This window comes from Falco biarmicus, chromosome 8, assembly GCF_023638135.1.
Source record: "Falco biarmicus isolate bFalBia1 chromosome 8, bFalBia1.pri, whole genome shotgun sequence".
Lineage (NCBI taxonomy): Eukaryota > Metazoa > Chordata > Aves > Falconiformes > Falconidae > Falco > Falco biarmicus.
The window spans coordinates 33,144,034-33,164,485 of NC_079295.1; the positions used below are offsets into that span (position 1 = coordinate 33,144,034).

The 20,452-nt window shown below is 49.6% G+C and overlaps 1 protein-coding gene across 1 annotated transcript in view; it reads right to left on the reverse strand.

The window, feature by feature from the left end:
• ITGB5 (integrin subunit beta 5) overlaps window positions 1–20,452 on the reverse strand; it is a 64,238-nt gene that overhangs the window by 16,712 nt on the left and 27,074 nt on the right. Inside the window, exons 6-10 of the mRNA XM_056349841.1 lie at window positions 18,322–18,483; window positions 16,740–16,835; window positions 15,611–15,700; window positions 11,876–12,010; window positions 8,415–8,844 (exon numbers count right to left, since the gene is read on the reverse strand). Of these exons, the coding sequence (XP_056205816.1) occupies window positions 8,415–8,844; window positions 11,876–12,010; window positions 15,611–15,700; window positions 16,740–16,835; window positions 18,322–18,483 (913 nt within the window). The remainder of the gene's footprint in view (window positions 1–8,414; window positions 8,845–11,875; window positions 12,011–15,610; window positions 15,701–16,739; window positions 16,836–18,321; window positions 18,484–20,452) is intronic.

The following is a 20,452-nucleotide window of genomic DNA, read 5'->3' on the forward strand; positions in this document are numbered from 1 at the left end:
ACGGGGAGGCGCACGCTCTCAGCAGAGGGGAGCAGCACATGTCTCAGGATTAAATTGGAAAGAGAACAGAAACCACTGTTAAAGGGGAAAAGATAAATTCAGAGAAGAAGCAGAAGAGAGAGATTGGGGAAGGATGGAAATTATGCCAATCCAGGGGGAAGTGGCTGGGAGGTTTCAGGAGCCTCCCAAGAACCAGAGATACAAAGAAATACACGCACTGAGTCACCCCCACTCCTCCAAAAGGCCACCGAAGATTTGCATGCCAGGCAAATAGTGACTTCATGAAGATCAAATTTGGGATGCAGACACATCCCACCCAGCTCTCAGCCCCTCTCTGCACCGGGGCTATCAGCCACAGCTCTTGGAGATGAGCACACCCAGAACCACATGGGACACGATGATGAATTTGGTAGCTTAAGACAGAGAGACCTCAAAGCCACCTGCAAGGAGTGAAGGAGCTGTCGGGAGTGAGAAGCTGGCTGCAGAGACTCCAGCGAGACAGCATTAAGGACAGGTCTCTTCCGAGACGGTGGTTTATGGAGTGCCTGTCTCTCTTGGCTTAGGGCTGCCAAGAGGAGGGAACATGTGCCCCAGCCAAAGCCCATCGACGCGACCTAGAAAGCCTGCACTGGCAGAGGGTGTGTTTTAAATAAAAATCCTCCCTGGCTCCTCTGTTACGAAAACCAAGCAATTCATTAACACATGGTGACAGATACCAATGGTCAGCAGTAACACCCCAACAAGGTGCAAGTGCCTCCATTTCCCTGCCTGGCTCCAGCCCTCCAAAATAATAGTGATAGATGCTCAGGATGCCCTTTGCTTGCAAGGAGAATTGAAACACTGCTGAAGAGGTATGCGAACAACAGCCAGCCACCTTCACAGCTCCTGGGGAGTCTCCACCCTTTCAAATTATCTGGGAGCCAGGGGCTGAGCATCCCTGCTTCCCATCATAGAAGGTGCCACCCCAGTGTAGGGTACAATGCAAGCATGAGGCACTGTGGGCTGACTACAGCAAGTAAGAACCTCCAGTACACATCCCGGTGGTTTCTCATCCTCTTCACATTGTGTAAAGAGCAGAGAATTTCTCAATTACGTTCCCCATTAAAGGCTGAGAGGTTTCAAGTGTTTGCTTTCAGAGCTCATAGCCCCCAAGCCAAGCACTGCCAGACCCAGCTTTTTGGGAAGGCACCATGGGAAGCAGTCCGGGATGATCCCAGCTCCTGTCACCGTAGTGAGACCTGAAAGCCAGCATCCTACGTGTGACAGCAGCAGAAGGCTCCTCCACAGTTCCTTCCCTGCCTGTGGAAACATTTTCCAAATCACTGTGTGAGCAATCATGCTCTGCCTCCCCAAAATGTTGCAATGGCACAGCAGATCCCACACTTTATGGAAGGTCAAGCATGAATGCAGGAATATCAACAACTGACATCAGAAAAGATCTAGTTTAAACAAATGTGTTAGGGAAATAAAAAAGGCAAAAAAAAAGCTCAAAAAAATAAGAGAGTAATTTTTCCTGATTTGCGGCTCAGCTGTCATTTGTCTGCACAACATCAGACACAGAGCCAAAAACAGAGCCAAAAAACCCCTGCTTGTCTGCAGGGCAAGAGCAGCATCGGTCTGAGCAGGGTCAAGGCGAATTCAGTTGCCTGACTCCATCACAGCCCCCAGCCCTGCCTGCCCCAGCTGACCTGGACATTACATAGCATTAGGCTGACCCACAGGGTGGGAGTAAATGGAGATGACCTAAACCTTACATCTTTTTACACTAATCCACATGATTAAAGTAAGCAGAACATGCCCAGCTTCCCAGTTTAACCCCAAAAAAGGAAGAGGACAGCGGAGGTCCCCCATTTGATTTGTTCCTCAGTATATGTTTGCAGTCTATTCTTGTTGCAGCCAAAATGTTTCACAGGTGGAGGGGAGATGTAAGCTGGAGAGGGGATGCCCATCCAGCAGCAACACCAGGCCCAGGCTCTCCCACCTCAGCTCCTCACTGCTATGGGACACAGCAAGTCAGAGGTTTATTTTTTCTTATTGTTCAGGAGGATTCTTTTGTTTTATGCCATGCAAACGTCTCGGGGCAAGGACTTTGGCTGAGCAGTTTCTGCAGGCAATAAAAGCCAAGGCCAAACAGGAATGCAGCAAGGACAAAGGCTTTTTGGAAGCTCTAGGATAAACATGCAGCCTGACTGAGTCTTGACCACATCTTAAAAGTGAGATGTTACTGCAGTGCCATCTCTTCGTTACTTATTCTGGCCATAAGGTCCCCCTGGGCTACGCAGTGGCTCAGTAGGCAGGAGACCCCAAGATGCCTGAAACCGGGTTTGCTGGCTGCTAAGAAGGAGCGATGGGCACCCTGTGCCCCACGCAGCATGACAGCACTTACATACCCCTCTGTTTTCTAGCTCAACCTCAGCTGGTTTTTTAGCTCCCTGACCTTCAGTGGGGAAAAAGAGACACAGTAGTCCTATAACCCACCGTAATGGAAAAGGGTTTCAGCTCAGAGAACTTCACTAGGTTCAGCTCACCCCAGAACACCCTCCCCATGCTGTCAGCCCTGACAGCACATGCAGCTGCTGCCTGCCCCCCCGCCAAGCCCCCCACCTGCTGCTAATAACTGGCACCACTAACAAAGTGGTGGTTTGCACCACAAGGTTGCATCATGGTGATGCAAGCTGACGCTGCATCCTCTGTCACCAAAATAAGCCTCAGAGATGCTGGTAGACATGTGCTCCCCATCCTCCTCCAGCCTGGGGAGCAGAACAGGATTGACCTAAGGAGCAGCCACCCTAGAGACGGAGCCGCATCTCCTCCATAACTGCATGGCTCACGGCTGCACAAGCACTTAGCAACAACCAAAGGATTATTTTTAACCTCCACATCTCGCAAGGTTATTTCATCTCTCCTCTTCAGGTCCTGTTTTGCTAGGCAGTGCTCAGATTCCACCTTTTCAGAGAAACTATATAAAAAGCCCCAAAATCAAAAACCTAAAGATAACAAGACTTGACATGACTTAAAAGAAAACATTGCAGATGTGGTTTTGTCTCCGTTCCCTATTCTCTTTTCTGCCGCAGGCAACCCTCTTCCCTTCTGGCTACAGCTACATTTGCTTTAATGCCACCACCGCCTTGGCACGGGCACAGGCAGTGGGCACAAGCAAGCTCCTCTTCCTTCCCAAACCACGCTCAACCCATCAGCTGCACCTCAGAAGTTAATAAATCAAATACTACCCATTTCTTTCTTAACAGCAACTTCTGGTAAAAGCTTACCCACTAGGCATTTAGAGAATTAAGGCAAGAAAAAAAAGGGTTAAATCTGGATCACCTTTATTCCCACACCTGATCTTTCAGATACACACCAGCATCCTCTGTCCAGGCACTACCACTGGGTAGGTGAAAAATAACTACAAAAGTAAGGGTGGAAAAAAGTCGGTTTCCATAAGATATGTCCATGGGCACAATGATTTGTAACAGACCCAACCAGAAACCCCAGGGTGAGGATACCAGTAGTGCCATCAAACTGGAGTGCTGCTTTCAATGCACAGGGCCCTATTGCACAAAACTAGGAACTGCCACGCTGGCACCAGAGCCATCACCCCCATCGTCCCCACAGACCTCCCGAAAACACAGTGCCACTGAGCACCGCTACGGCGCCTGGGACAGGGAACGCCAAAACCAAATTGCAGAAACAGGAGTGAGATTTCTAATTTGAGGTTGTTAAACAGAAAAGCCTTACTTCACTGGGCCCTAGTACAGGCTAAAACCTCACAGTGCTTCCCCATTTCACAAAACCAAGAAAGGGAAGTGTTCAGAAATAAATACTGGGGACTTGTGTGTCCTTAGCAGTTTTTGAAGTGGTTTCTGCAGTTGTCCTGGAGTTGTGCTGCATGTAGCTTAGCTGTTCTGTGCGAAATAAGCCACAGACTTTCAATGAGCTGTCACTTCTTAAATCCCATTTCAGAAGCAATTCTGGCACTTGCACGTATTTGCAAATGTGACACCCAATGCCTTATTGCTGACCCAAGCTTTTCATGTCACTAGAAGCCCTGTACCGGCAAGCGAGACCAGACTCCCAGCTCCTACGCACCGAGGCATCGCCATCTCACTGTGCTTTAGCCAGCCATGACCTTTAGTCATCTCTAACCGATAAAGACACTTGCAGATGCTTAAGAGCTAGAGAGAAGTTGCAGGGCTTGATTTACAATTGCAAAGCATTTATAAATCTGATTTATTATCTAATTCTAAAAACACGAAGAGAAACCACAAAAGACCTGATCCCACAAAACTGCACTACCAGCAGTGGCTGTGTTGCTCAGGCAGTGTGGACTTTCAAGACGAGATCCTTTCTGTTTTAGGGGGTGAAACAGCTTGCAGCATGGCAAGTGCTCTTTACTTACACCTCAGTAGCAATGCTCCCGTGCACAGCCACAGTCCTGGGCTGAAAGCACACAAACAACACCCACACAGGGAGTCAAGTAACAGCAGTGATGGTTAAGGGGGAATTTGCCTAGAAACACCAAAATAAAGATGATGTTGTACTACTCTGCATCTCCCCCTTCCAAGGAAAAAATAGGTCTGCAACACTGGAGCTAATGAAGCTTGGCCTCTGGCGAGCCAGTCTCTCTTCATTAGAGGCAAATGCGTGATGCCCTCACCGGGGCCTCTTCTCCCTCTTGCCACCTAGTTTTATGGGACCTTCAGGAATGCAATTAGTGCCGAGATGTTTCCTCCTTTGTCAAACTGCCTGGCAGACAGCCAAGGGGTTCAAAAGCTGCTGGGCTGTGCAGCCAGCTGCCCCTTCCCGACCCCAGCTGCAGGCAGGAGGGCTCTCTCCCCCTCTCCCACAGCCACCTGCATTTCAGAGTAGAGGACAGAGCGATGCACCAAAGGCTTCAATGTAAGAGGGCAATTTCTCCATCCAGAGAAAAACTAGGAATGAAGCATTCAGTGGTTTGGGAAGTGACTGCCTGGTTTATTGGAGCACAACGCTGTGGATAACTCAGTTGCATCTCTTTTGGAGCAACAGAACACTTCAGCAAACTATACTGGATGGCCCTTCCAGAAGCTGGATTAACAGTTTGAAACAGCTACTCCGGAGCTGTTACATTGGACTTGGGGAGCAGCAGAACAAACGCCACTTAGTGACTAAGTGGCATCGACTAGGGATTGGATGCAATCTGAATCAACATTTACGACATGTTATAAATGACTCCTTTCCCCACTCTTCTCACAGATGCAGAAGGCAAACAACCTCCCACTAACTGGAATGAAATTCTTGCTTCTCCTTTAGATGATCTCCCACTCAAAATCTGCTACTCCGCTTCATGGGGGGCTACAAAAGGACAGAAGCTGTAAACAATACCATCTGCAGTCATCTCTCAAACGCTGACAAAGTGAGGTGCCAATATTTATAAATGGACACAGGACTGAAAACAGTTTTGATGGCCAAAGGACTGAATACCGAGAGAGAAGAAGCTCAAAGTTCATTTCAGACTATTTCAACCCCGCTGTAGCTTCCACCAGGAATATGAGATGCCAGAGCACAATCTGCCACCTGGCCTTATGTCATGGCAGTGGCTTGATGGGGACAGCTTCACTTCAGATCAGCAGGGCCACATACATGCAGAATAGTTTGGACATGAGGACTTTTACTTCTCAGCCTGGAAAACTGCTTTGCTCCTCATGCTTCCCCAAACCCCAGGCTCTGTTGGACTGGCTGCTTTCCCACCTGCTCTATCCAGCATGGGCACTCAGAGGTTCATGATACCATCCTGTTCAACAGCTTGGGCAGCCATAAATGCATTTAATGGGGGACATCAGAGCCCATGAGCTAAAAATGAGGTTGGGTTCCTTTGGGGTGAAAACGCTGTTCAAAATGCAATCATCAGAAATGCACAGTGAGAGGCAGTAAGTGCCTTCTACACTACCAGAAGATTCAAACAGTATAAATAAAGCCCTTGAAAACAGTGATGAGTTCCCCTCAGGGGTCCAAGCCAAGCAACTCCCAAGCACAATCTGCAGCAAAACAACAGCTCCCTACACTCTGCTTTACTGGTTTCTGCATTTCCTAAAACCTGTTGGTCTCCCCTCATAGTGGGATTCAGCCTGTGAGAGTGGTGGGCACTCAGATGCTGAGGCCTTTCAGAGACAGATATTGTGTCCAGAAGACATAGGGAGGGCAGAGTGTCATTATTCCTCCTTGCAGGAGCAAAAGCAGCAACTGGATCCTGCACGATCACCCCAGAGGTCATCCTGCACCCAAGGCATGACCCAAACTCCCCTGGCCACCAAGTCTACCCATTCTGGTGGACTGAAATGTTCAGTGCTGAGCTAAACACATGGTCTTTTCCAAGAAGGAACCCATTGTAAGGAAAAAAGAGCACATGTCTGCTGGAAGCCACCATAGAACTGTTTGCTAGGCGCAGCTTTGGGCACAGCACTGCTGTGCGAGCTCAGGCGCATTTGGTAGGCTGGTGAAGGCCAAAACTTCTTGGGCTGACAAAAACACCTCAACATGTTATGTCAGTGGCAGAATGCTTGCTACATCCCAGATGTAGCACTGTAACTGCTGGAACTAAAAAAAAAAAAAAAAAAAAAGTCAACAAACCAACAGCAATAGAAATACCAGGAAGCATACGGAGAATCACCCCACCTCACACAGCCAAGCCAGATTCCATCCCACCCCCAGAGCAAAGAGCCAACCCTTTGTTTTATTTCATAGCTATAAAAAGGACTTTTAAATGACTTCAAAAACTCTGGCAAATCCCAAACCAGCTCTGCTGCCCTTCCCAGCACCAGAAGTCCTCCACAGGGACAGAAGAAAGCAGGTGCAACAGAAGACATACAACTTGCTTGCCTATGGAGCAGCAGGGCTCTGGCTCTGCTGATGAAAAGGAAATTTGAGCAAATGGGTGTCCTTCTCTTGCAGTACTAATCACTACACCAGTAACTTCCAGCCTCTCTTTATGTCATGACTGCTCTGCTTGTTATCAAATTACTCCTTTTGGGTGGGATGATGTTAACAGAGCAATATGGACATATGGAGAACCCCCAGACAGCACTGCTCTTAATTACTTCACACCTGAGTTTACGTCTTCCCTCATCTACTTTCCAAAACCTTTTTCCTGCTTGCCCACCCCTCTTTCCACTCCTGCACCAGCAGGGAGAGCCCCAGACCGGGAGGGCTGGTCCAGTCACTGCGGGATGTGGTACTGGCTTTTCTCACTGCTGTGCTGCGGGGAGCCCCAGGGCAGTGCCAAAACCCAAGGTATCGCCTGCCCCATCCTCAGCAGTGCCGACACATTGCTAGCCTGGCTGCAGGAAAATGAGCACAAACATCCCCTACCCACCTAACAACGCCCCAAAGAGCCAGAAACTTGCAACCAAAAGGTGCTCCATCACTTACTGCCCAGCTCAGAAACATGCAGGGCAAGATTAACAGCAGGGAAAAACTCCACCACTTCCCTGGAGGAAATGTGATCAAATAGCTATTTTTCCAAGCTTACACTTGTTTTGGAAATTTTGTCCAAGATTTTCAGTTAAGGAAATATTTTACTTGCTTGAAAGCAGACAAATTTTAAAGAATCACCTTTTGCTCAGCTCCAACTGAGGGAATTATGTCCAAGGGCTAATCGAGGCAATTACGTGCAAGGTAAATTATGTGAGCTTGAACTGACAAAGAATTAAAGCTACTTTAGCATGCACAGCTAAATAACTCCTCTACTTTTGTTTAAGGAAAGCTGACTGGCTACACCTTTCCCAGTGAATGACTTGTTTTCCCAATGGGCAGAAAGACCTATATTTAAAATACCTTTAGGAATCTTTAACACAGATTTTCTTTAATAAGTAATAGACTGAAACACAACCTCTCCTTTCACCTGTGCTGCACCAGGGGATCACTTCGAATGGTTCATCTTTAAAAAAAGGATTGTTTCTGCCTATGCAGGGAAGGGTGGCACATCCAGAAGAAATCCAACGAAAAAGCTTCAGAGGACTGAAGGCTGTGCCGGCTTACTCTTTCCTAGGGATATACTTCAGTGTGCAAGAAATGTGCATAGTTATGTCAAAATAACACCACCAAAAGCCAAGACCCCACTCACCTCCATGGGACCTGGGCAGAGGACGAGCCTGCAAGAAGAGCGCCTTTCACCCTAATGCTGGAGACTCAGTTCTGATGGGGATAATGCACGTTTTGCTCATTAGCATGGATGCACTTAAACCTCTCCCTCCTTTTTTCCATAAGGAAAAGAAGGAAAGGGCAGATCCCTCCAGAAATTTCCAGGGCACATTTCGGCAGGCGGGGCAGGCGGCAGCCCCTCGCACACCCTGCACGCACCAGTCCAGCAGCCTTCCCCATTTCGGGGTCATTTTCCCATCCCCACGAAGTGGAGGACATGAGGGAGGAAGGGCTCCTACCTGAGCAGAGGACTCCCTTGTACCTAGCGCAGGAGAAGTCATCGCACTCGCAGAAGGGCCCATAGATGTTTCCAAACTCGCTCTCATAGCAGAGGCACTGGTTGCAGCTGCACTCCCCTCTCCCGCTGCAGAGGGGCTTGCCCTCGGCCTCCCGGCACATGGCGTGGTGCATGTCCCCACTGGCACCCTCCTCGCACTCGCACCTGGCCCCCAGGTAGCCGGTGTCGCACTCGCATAGCCCACAGGTGTAGGTCCCATTGCCGCTGCACTTGCCGCTGGCTGGGGTGGCGTGGCCAGTGCAGCCGCAGAGGCAGTTGTAGGTCACCACCACCTCCAGCGTGTCCCGAAAGCCGGCAGGCTTGATGGTGAAGGCGTGGGAGGTGTCCTCAGCAGGGCAGCTCCGCGCCTCCACAGCCACCTCGAAGGAAACCTGGGGGGACAGGTTGAGACGGAAGTTAACACGCATGGCCCCAGAATGGCCATGAAGGGTGTCCCAGGAAGGAAGGCAGGAGGGGAGGGCAAATGTCCTGAGGAAAAGCCATGAAGCAATTCCCTGGAGCTGGGCCATGCTCAGCACATTGAGCTTCACTCCCAGGTCTCCAAACCCCCCACACCCCCACACACACAATCACAAGTCTAGTAAGAGCATCTGCAGCTCGGTGCACTAACATCTGACAGTACCACAAGGGGTTTGGCATCCTTAACGTTTTAAAATCCATCAGGGACCGTTGGTTTCTGTGAAGCAGGAAGGCACTTGCCTGTTCCCATGAAATAAGCAGGGCAAAACTCTAGCAAGTAGCTTGGTTCTCATGCTATTAAAAATAATACACTCTGCTGAAATCAAACACTATCAACGATCTAACTAACCAACCATAAGGGCCCAAGGTGCCTACAAGATCATGGATTTAGAAGGTTTTATGGGAATCGTGACCTGCACACAGACATGCATCAGTCACACAGTCCCAGGCTTTCAGGACGCTGCTAACAGGCCATCTTTGGTGGATACTTCTATTAAGACTGGCTTCAGAAGGGTTATACGTCATGATATGGTTATACGTCACCCCCCTACTCATTTCCTGTTACTACAATCCAGTGTCCGGGGTTTTCTCCTTGGGAAAACCAAGGCTGCCCTATGGCCACTGGCTCGGCCCCCAACTTAATCCGGCTGTATGGTGAGGGTCTCGGGCCCACCAGCGCTGCCTGAAACTGCTGGTTAACAAAGAGGATTAACGTTTTTCCAAGTAAATGAGCCCTTTTCCCAGGCATCAGGAGGGAATGATTTTTCTCTGGAGACATTTGGGGTCACCTTGAGCTCTCACCGCTTGCATCATCCCCCATGCCAAGGGGTGAGTGTGACCACCCCGCTGGGATAGCTGTACCCCCAGGAAACCTCCCTGACCCCCTCCCATTCCCAAGGCCAGAAGCAATTAGGCAACGAGCTCAAATTACAGAGGAGAAGATCAGAAAGCAAGCTAAGGGGATCAAGGTAATCCTGCTCCCTTTCACCTGCTGACACCCACAGCCCCAGGACGAAATGCCAGCAGATTAGGACCCAGTGCCAGCAGTTATCCTCTTTGGGGAAACTTTCTTAGCAGGAGTCAAATCCTGATCCATGTGGAAGTAATGGTGCAGAGAGAAGCTGAACAAGAGAGGATGGAGGAATGCCCCCCCCCCCCCCCCCCATGATCCTGTGCCACGTCTGCCTGTGCAGGCACCTAAAATGGGAGAGGTACCAGTGGCAGCTCCCTGTGGCACATGCTGCCAAGCAGCTGTACTGCACGAGACCCCCCGGTTTGTGCCAAAGCCGGGAGCTCAGGATCAGCCACCAGATTAACTGCTACCTCAGCGGGCCAGGCTTTGCTGTGGGAACAAGGAATGGCAACACTATGGGGATTGCTTTTGCTGCACATCAGAGATCCTGTAAAGTCAGCTAAAAAAGCAGAGGCCACCTCCCTTTCTAGCATTTCACATGATCCTTTTTTGGTGGGGGAAAAAATCCAGCTACTGTTGACTCTTTCAAACTATTTTTATATGCCTCAGTGCTTGGAGCTCTGGTATGTTTGCAGAGTCACTCTTCTCAAATAAGGCAATCGGGCTGCTAACAAACCCGCACCCGCGTCCTCGCAGACAGCAAAAGCCTGGAGAAGGGGAGGAGGTTCCTGCTGGTCCAAGCCCTCCTACAGCCCAGCAACTCGTTTGTCTGTATCAATATTCAATTTCAACAAGCCAAGCTTAGCCTCTCTGGTTTTTTTTTATAAAAAAGCACAGGATGGATTATGCCATGTATACTGTTAGCATTAAGGGGCAAACTAGTCTGTGCTGCCATCCAGCAACGCTAGGTACTGAACAACCAAGGGCAGGGTTGCTGCCTTTCTGTGCACGCTGTCTTTTTTTGCAACACCTCAGAAAATACCCATGACCTCTTCACTCTGAGAAAGACAGGTTTAGATTAGAATCACAGAATCATTTAGGTTGGAAAAGACCCTTAAGATCAAGTCCAGCTGTAAACCTAACACTATCAAGTCCATCACTAAACCATGTCCCTAAGCACCACATCTACACATCTTTTGAATACCTCAGGGATGATGACTCAATCACATCCCTGGGCAGCCCGTTCCAGTGCTTGAACAACCCTTCAGGGAAGATATTTTTCCTAATCTCCAACCTGAACTTCCCCTGGTGCAACGTGAGGCCACTTCCTCTCATCTTAGCACTTGTTGCTTGGGAAAAAAGACCAGCTGCCACCTCACTACACCCTTCTTTCAGGTAGTTGTAGAGAGCAATAAGGTCCCCCCTGAGCCTCCTGTTGTCCAGGCTAAACAACCCGTGTTCCCTCAGCTGCTCCTCACAAGACTTGTGCTCCAGACCCTTCACCACCTTTGTTGCCTTTCTCTGGACACGTGCCAGCACCTCCATGTCCCTCCTGTAGCGAGGGGCCCAAAACTGAACACAGGATTTGAGGGGCAGCCTCACCAGTGCTGAGCACAGGGGGACAGTCACTGCCCTGGTCCTGCTGGCCACAGTTTCTGACACAAGCCAGGGTGCTAATGCTAACCAGGATCCTCAAACAATAACAAGAAAACCTTGAATATTTAGTGGACCAGGAAAAGACCAGCAGGAGCAGCAGTGAAAATTTCACAGGTGAGAGCATCTGGGATTGCAGGAGAAAAAAGCCCATTCCTGACTATAGTGTACCACTGCCTGCTCAAGACCTTTTGGCTCAGGGTGCTGTAGGCAAGGTGCCTGTATTCCCTCTTCCCTTGCAACTGAGTTTGGGCTGATCTATGCCACCCACAGAGTCTCCATGGGTTCCTATATAAACATGGCACAGCATGAGAAAAGCAGAGGAAGATGAGCAAAGCTGTATTTTTTATTGCCCAGGACCACTCATTGAGAGCAGTAAGTGGCTGCATGGAGGGTGAAACAGCCTCTCCAGGGGACAAACCAAAAGACAGACTCACCGTATCTCCTATTTTGAGATCCCCACACTTCCTGAGCCCAGGATAGGACAACCCATCCTGGCATGTGGCAGTGAAGGTCAAGCCGATGTCCTCAGGGCTGTCCCAGACTGTCAGCTCCACCTTGGACCGAATACTCTAGAAATGCAACAGGAAAGCAAACTGTCAGGTTCCCGAAGGCAGGTAGGTTTCTCCTGCTTTAGTCTCTTCTCGTGATGTTTCCAGATGGTGGCTAGGACATCTCTGCACCTATAAGAAAAAAAAATCACCCCTGCACACACATTGACATTTGGGTTTGACTTAACTAGCTCAGGAGACTTCTGATGGGTAAGCTGGAAACACCACCATGAGAAAAAATAAATGAAAAACCTCTTTCTTTGTGAAACCTTTCAAAGTGAAAAACATTTTCCATCAGCGAGGTTTTGGTATGCTCCTACCCCCTTTTCTTCTGCTTTTCATTTCTCCATCCTGCTGCACACAGACTTTTTAAGTCAAAACAAAATGAAGTTTATAAGCATTAATTCAGAATAACATTGTTTTGTTTAATTCTTCCAATGGCTGGAATTGATGTTTTTTGAAAGTGGTGTCCAAAAACAACAAAGATTTTCAAAATGGAGCTTTTTGTACAAATACATTTTTTCCAAAGTCAGCTTGCCAGCTCCATCCCTCTCCCCCTTGTCCCCAGTCTTCACCAATGTTGCCAGATTAAGGAAAAGTGCTAATTCAGACCTCTTGCCAGTCCACGTGATAACAAAAATCAGGGTTCACATGCCAGCAAAGAGCTAACGCTTCTGGAAATGGGCAGGAAATAAATCAGTTTTGGCCCAGTAAATCTAAACAGCCTTTGAGGAAAGTAAGGAATAATTTTCCATGTCTCTTCTGTAAAGGAGAAGCCATTCATGGGGTGGCAATTTGGACCATACAGAGCATCCGTGAGCTGAATGCTGTGTGTGCCGGTAAAGCTGAGCATACTGCTTTGCCCAAAATTACCCCGTAGAAATTAGCTGTCACACTGATACGCCATCCCATCTTCTTGCCCAGAGCATCTCACCTGGGGCATGGCAGAAGACAGGACACAAAGCCAGGTCTTGCGTGGGCTCTCCCTATGCTCTTATACAGATGTCAAGATTTCTTATTAGCCCAATATAGTAATGCTATTAGCCAGCTTGCAATGCTATTATTATTAGCCACTTTGCATCGTTACACAGCAGTACCTTCTCACAGCACCACTAAGGGCAGCTGCAGGATTTTGCTGTTGCATTGTTTGGTGGCCAGGCCCGCTGCACCTTCAGGGACAAACAGAGGATGCTGGAGAGATGCAGAAGAAGGACCTGGCCTTAAAATGGTCTCTGCCTGAAATAAAGCTGTCTGCTATAGCCATGGGGAAATCAAAAGGACGGATCATTTCAGTGTGAAAACAAGGAAATCTTGAACCAGCAGTGGCTCCAGGGATGGCTGATGTGACAGCTACTTGCCATGGGAAACCCATTCGTGGTGTAACAAGAAACACATCTGAGACCTGCCTCATCTGGGTTTAGGAAAGTGCTTTTTAAAGCAGGGTCCCATTTGCGCCCTTCAGTCCAAACCCAGCCCATGTGCCTGGGCAGAGACCCCTTGGTGTTATGCCAGCCTGGGTACAGCCCTCCAGGAGCCTTTCCATCTCCCAGGCATGTCAAGATTTGGGGGAAGGGTTTTTTTCTTAGTGAGGGCAGAGAAAAAAGCAGTCTCCATTCTTTTTTGCTTCACACCCTGCAGGATGAGGGAGAAGCGATACAATACAAGGCAGAAGAAAAAGGGAGATGGAAGATGAAGAGATGGGGGAAAAGGATTTCAGGGGTAATGTAAGCCCTGCACAAGCCTGATGAATGCATTGGTGGAGGGAAGCAGACAAGAGAGCATCAGAGATGGCCAAAGCACTGAAGGGGAGAGGCTGAGCCCAGGCTCAGAGCACCAGCCACTGCCACCCTGCAGGAAAAGACAACTCCTGTCACAGCTGAAGGGTTTCCCCAGGCTGAGAGTTTCTTTTTTGTGAGGGGAAAAAAAAAAAAAAAAAAAGGTTCACTCCCACTTGGGAAACAGGAATTTTAGGCTTCTCCCTCAGCAAGAATTTCCTCCTTCATTTCAGGAAAAAAACAAAGCGACCAAGAGGAGACGGGCTGGGCGGGCGCCAGGTCTCCTGCAGCCCCAGGCTGCCCGCAGCACAGGCAGGAGCTGCCAGCTCCCAGCAGCACTCCCAGCGCTCCCAGCCTGCACCCACTGCCTAGCCCAACAGGCAAGAAACCATCCCCAGTCTCAGCAGCACGTCATCCCGCATAGCTCCTTCCGTGGGGCACCGTGGTCTCAGCATCCTAGTGGTTTCCAGCTGCACCAGAAAGCTCAAGAGCGAAGAGAAGGAGGGAGCTAGGGTGGGGGCATCAGTTCTCCAATGGTTTTTGTCAGCTTGTATCTACTTGCAAAGGCTTGAGGGGTGGTGAAATGGAGGCATGGAAGCATGTTACTTCTGGGAAACTGAGGCAAAGGGAGGTTTTCATGCAGTGGTGCAGAGACCACATGCAAAGTCAACATGGAGTGAAAGTTCATTTCTTTCTCCCTAGCTAAGCATCTTAGCCACAAGACCCTCCTTCCTCAAGGGGACAAACTGGGACAACTGGGCTTTTGTTTTGCAGTATCTCCAGGGCCTCATTAGCAGCATTAGCTGCTCATTGCCTTTCCTCAGAGGGTGAAGCTTTGGGAAGCCCTCTTCCCAAGGACATAACCGAACGCTGCTTTAACTGCAGGGAGCTGCGAGGGCAGCAAAGATGAATGTTACAGGTCATGCAAAACACGGCACAATCCTACAAAACCTCTGGATGTGTAAACTCCTTCGAAGAAGTCCCTTCTCACTCGCTTGCACTAATGAACATAGTACCAAGAAGAAGAGCTTGCAGTCCACCAAAAGCTGCATTCACAGGTCCCATGCGTGAAGAACCCTACCTGAAGGCTGACCCATTATGGGGTCAGATCTCCATGCCCAGCCCCAAAACAGCAATATCTTTCCAGGAGCATGAAGACCTGACCCATAAGAATTCAGAGAGAAATCAACAGAAACACTGACAGCTGACTACCCAACAAACACACAATTTAATCGATCCGCTCCCCTGATCTCCATGGAGATGGACAACATCAGGTCAGCAGTGTAACTGCAGGTCCTTTGCTGGCCTCCATGTGCCCCTTTGCTGGCCTCCATGGGCTCCACTGCAGCAGGGCATCTGCACTGCCAGTGCCCCATAGGTTCCTTTGGGACCAAAGAGACACAGTCATCGATGCTCACAGGGTGCTGAGGACTGACTTGTGCTGCACAGAGACCAGCACAAGGACACGACCTTAGCTGGAGCCTGGTCGCATCCTTGGGAGGCTTCTGACCATCAGAGAGCAAAGAAATAACCCGTTTTACACAGTGGCAGGGTGCTCTGGGAGAGAATGGTTTTAGATTGGGGCTGTATTTTGAGGGTAATTCTGCACATGACAGATGTGGGATGAGATCTCTTCTGTGCCACAGGCTCCCTTGGGTATCCCCATGCTCCTTTCTCACCTCACACACCTTGTTCCCCTCCACAGGGTGGATGCCCCGGCGCTGGCAATGTGCAGGGGATCGGGGAGGGAGGCGGCCAGGCTGGGGGGAGTGTGTTGGGGAGGGGCGAGCTGGCTGAGATCCTGGCGCTTCGCAGGGCAGCAGCTGTGGTATTAAACTGCACTTACATTGTACGCCTTGACGATCAGCTCGATGATATTCTTGGAGTCTTTGTGCAATATCTCCACTGTTGTCCCAGGAATCAAGGCGGTAAAGTTCTTAAAAAAATAATAATAATAAAAAAAAAAGAACATGAAAGATAACTCTGAGATGCAGAGAGGAAAAGCAGAGGACGAGGAGGGACGGACCCTGCACCAGGGACACCAGCCACACACCCTGCCCCATCGGCCGGTGGTGTACACAGCGCGGCTTGGCTCCCGTTAGCAGAGCTTTTGAAAGCAAAGCATTGCTAATGGAACACTAAGCAAAGCTTGTGGCCTCGGGACAGGGACTGATGGACCCAGATCTGCTGCCAGAGGGGGCAAGACCCAGCGGCCATGCGCTCGGCGAGCCGGCCGGCAGGGAGGGAGGTCCAGCTGCCCTGTCTCACCTCAGCCCCACAAGCATCCCCAGGGGAGGGGGTGGGGAATGAGCTCAGCCCAGCGAGCAGCAGCATCTCAACCGTAGCAACGCGGCTGCTTGTTGTTTTTGCTTGAGCCCTGAGAGCCGGAGCAGAGGTTTCAGAAAGCAACCCTGCCTGAAACACCTCCCCTGCATCTGCAGAGGAGCGAAACCCCGCAGGGCAGCACCAGATGCAGGCGAGCCCCCACGGCTCGGGTCATCTTTTCTTTTTGGAGGGGAGAGCGGGAATGGCGAGGGAGTTCAAATTGTATGTGGCGCGTCAGGGCCCTGGACTCCGTGATGGAAAAACACAGCTGGGCAGAAACACTGCACGCGATTAGGTAATGGGATTAAGTCACTGCAGAATGGGTTGAACAGGTTCCTGCTCCCTCGCACGCTGCACGGCTGGCAGCCGTCCGAACATCAAGATTAAGCTGGAGTCTATTTTAGGTCTTCACATGCTCGCTAACATATATATGTTTGCTCTAAGAAGCTTTAGTGCTTTTTGCTGAAAGGACTAGCGGGGAGGGACGGCAGGCTGAGCCTCGCCTGCCTGCATCTGCCTGCCCCTGCCAGCCCCGCGGGCAGCACGTGGCCATGCATGGGGCTGCCTCCGCCCCACCGCACCGCAGGAAGAGGCTTCCAAGAGACACTTAAATCACCTCCCCCCAGCCCAGGCAGCTTGGCGGCTCTTACCTTGTACAGGACGTAATGACTTTTTGTAACAGCAAAAATCAGGTGGATGTTGTTTTCAGCGAGTTTCTCCCCAAGAAGTGCCAGGGAAGGATAATCCTAGGAGCAAAAAAAAGGTCAGAAAGACCAATGGGCAACAGAGAAACAAGACTAATTTCATTGCTTTTCTCCTCCCAACAGCAAAATTTGTTCCAGACACATGGCATGTTTCACTGCAGGATGAAGTCCCTGATATACCAATACAATCCCAACTGAAATAGTAGAAATTCTGTCATCCCTGAAATATTTCTGCTGCACCCCTCACCAGAATATATGACTAGCAACACCATTAGCTACAGCTACACCTGAAACACTGGATTTCTTTCTTTCTTTCCTCTTTCAGCTTTGCCATCAGCAGATACACACATGTAAAAAAACCTGGCTGTTATCCCCAGGGATGTGAGGCAGGGAGATCTAGAAATGCAGCGACTGGAAATGTATGATTTTTCTCCCAAGACAGAAACATCCATTGCCTGCTCTTTCTGCCTACTGGAACCATAAAGAGATTACAATAAGGTCTTTAATTCTGCAGAGTTCCCAGAGAGGATGGCAGAAAGAGATTGTTCTAGTTACCCACAAGCAACAAAATAATGACCCAGGGCTCTGTTTCAAGAGACCAGCTTGAGTTAAAACTCCTGGCTGCTTCTGAAGTGGTGTCCTTGAAAAAAACCCACCTCCTTTACTTGCAGACTGGGACGCTGATTGAGAATCTCTGAGACTCAAACACAGAAACACCAAAGCAGCATCCCCACGCCAGCTCCTCGGCATTAACTCCATGTCACTATGAGGGCTATGTTCCCTTACATATATGTTTGCTAGGATTACACAGGTGGGTGGAAAGAGGGTTTCTCCATGGAGCCTAGCCTCTGGCCATAATGCAGCCATCCAGAAACAATTCCTTTTACAGGGTGACATCCATCCAGGAACAAAAAAATCATAATTAGTGCTTGTGATCTGCCGAATAAAGCACCATTCTGCAGAACGATGTGATAATGAGGCAGCAGGCAAGCGCTCATTCATCCCAGAACTTTCCTCCACTGGGCTTAAATTGAAAAAAAAGGGCTAGTTTGCCTGTTTATTACTAAGACCTATGTTCATGTTGTGCTCAAAGTCTGTGTATAAGAGGAGCATCCTGTTGTGCTTGCTAGTGCAGCCACATGAAGGTGGATTCAGCCTCCCCAGGGAGAAGCTGACAGTCCACTGGACATTCTAGAAAAGGGATGACGTATTTTATGTTTCCTCTACACTTTGCAGGCAAAATCTGATGCTCTTCAGGACGCTGATTTACTTTTCCCTCCTTTTCAATGAGCCCTGAAGGAACTTGCTAAGTTCCTAACTCATTTTTGAGCATCACAGAAGCATTTACTGTGGGGGGATGCCCAAGGGGAACAGCAAACTTTATTTGCAAATTGCAAGACTGGGTGAAACCATGCTGGTCAGGTGTTGTGTTTGCCAAAAGCTGCTGGAGTTGGGGGTGGCTGATGTCCAGAGAGTTCCACCAACACCTTGAGGTCTCCAAGGGCTGGGCCCCCATGTCCCCCCTCACCAGCTGGCTGGATGCGCTGTACTCGTTGGCTTCATTCAGGTGGCACTGGCCATCATGGGGCTGCACCAGCCCCCCTAGCTTCCCATCCAGGGCTATGTGGGGCACATCATCTGTCGTGAAGACCAGCAGGTGAGATGCCTCCTTACGCCAGCCAATCTTCTCCTGGGGGAAAACAAATGCTGTGAGACAGCCGGTCTGCCCCTGCCAAGCCCACGCTTCACCCCTCGCCCTGTACATGGTCCTAGCCATGCCCCTGGCCAGAAGCAGACCCCTTAGCACTAATTAGAAGAGTACCATGCTCCTGCCCACCCATCCCTGGTAATAAAACAGAATTTCAGGGGCCCGTCCAGCATTTCCCAGCATCTCCTTCCAACACACTTACTTAAAAAGGCATGAGAAGGTATGTGGACTGTCCACCAGACCTTCTATACTCAGATCCAAGAATAATAATTTCAGCTTCTTTTATAACCAAAGGAGACCTGCCAACTTCCTCCACACACATTTAATCTGACCTTGTTTCCTCAGCTCCGTGCAGCGGCCAAGGCAACAGCAAGAGCGGCAATATCCCCACTCAGCATTTCCAGTACCACTCAAAAAGGCTGTTTCTGAGCTGTGATGCACAAAGTGAGGTCCCTGCCCATAGGGCTGGCGTTGGTGCGCCCACATGCATGCACATGTATGCACAGGCACTCTGCCCTGGTCCCCTTCTGTGCACATCTTCTGGAAGCCATGGTGCCTCCAAGCCTCCTGCCATTGCCTTGTGCACCACTACGCATGCCCTAAACAGCTCACCTCCCTCTCAACAGCCCAGAAAAGCAGAGTCGCACACAGCTGGAGCAGAGCGCGGCAGGGGGACCTTTGGCAATGGTTGCCTGCACTAATCCGTACATAACTGCCCCACACAGCTCTGCTGTGAGCAACTTCTGTGTTACCTAAAAATATGCTAATTCCAAGCCATGCTCTAGCAATCCCTATGAAAGCACCGAGATGTCAAGCACAGCACAAGTGTCCTCTGAACCCTCTTTGGTCCCTCTGTGCAAGGACAAGACAATATCACTGCCTTTGCATGGAGAGAGATGGAGGGACAGATATTTTTTTTTTTGTAAGTGAAAGGATAATATGTTTCCCTTCCACAAAGCTTCTCCAGATTCCCAGCTTTGCATCAGCCCAATAGCAGATCTGTGCCTACAACAGTACACTAAAGCACTCTGTCGCAATGGAAGTGAAAGGAACCAGAGAAGCTCAAAGGAAATTTTTGGAAACCCTAGCAGTGCAGCACGCTCCCCTGCGCTCACTGCCTGCTCCCACTACCAGCTCATCGCCAAGCAGATGGGCTGAGGTCCCACCTGCCAACCACAGCACGGGGATCCCACCATGGCAGAGGCAGGAGCCAGAAAGCTCCATCTCCTAGAGCTTCCCCTTGGGCTGGCCACCCTGCCTGTCTGCCCTGGGATGCAGCCCCACACCTTCCCTCCCCACACACATCCAGCATTCCCCTCCCTCCAGCCCCCCACTCAGAGCAACACAGCACTAATCCCTTGGGAAAGGATGAAGGGAAAGCTGGTAAAAGCTTACTGATGGGAGCGCAGTGCAGATAAATATACTCAGATCCTCCAGAGCTTACTGTTCAGCTTATTTACGCAAAATGTGAATTTTGCCTTGATTTACAGTAAGACGGTAGCCTATGCACTGCCACAGCCCAGCTGCAAAGGCACTTCCTATGGAAAGCACTGGTGTGGGCAGGGTGAGAGGGCAGAGCAGGCAGAAGGATGTGGAATCAAGGCTGACAGCGCAATTTTCGACTGTAAATGTGAGTCATAGCCCAAAGACTGCTGATCTTTCTGATAAATATAACTCTTGCTTCAGGGACACTATACCAGAGTAGATCTCTTTCTTCCCTAATGCAGAAGGTATTTTTTCTTTAACGGCATTTTAAAGATGCACACACCGCAAATAAGGCTATAGGAAGAAATCTTTGGCAACACACATGCTTTGCCATATACCAGCATATTACAGCCCAGCTCACTAAGCAATGAAGACATTTTTGCGCTGGGAAAAAGCAGTCATTCCACTGAAATGACCCCACTGGACAAAAGGCAAATTCTTCATGCCAAAATGTAATTTCTGAAAA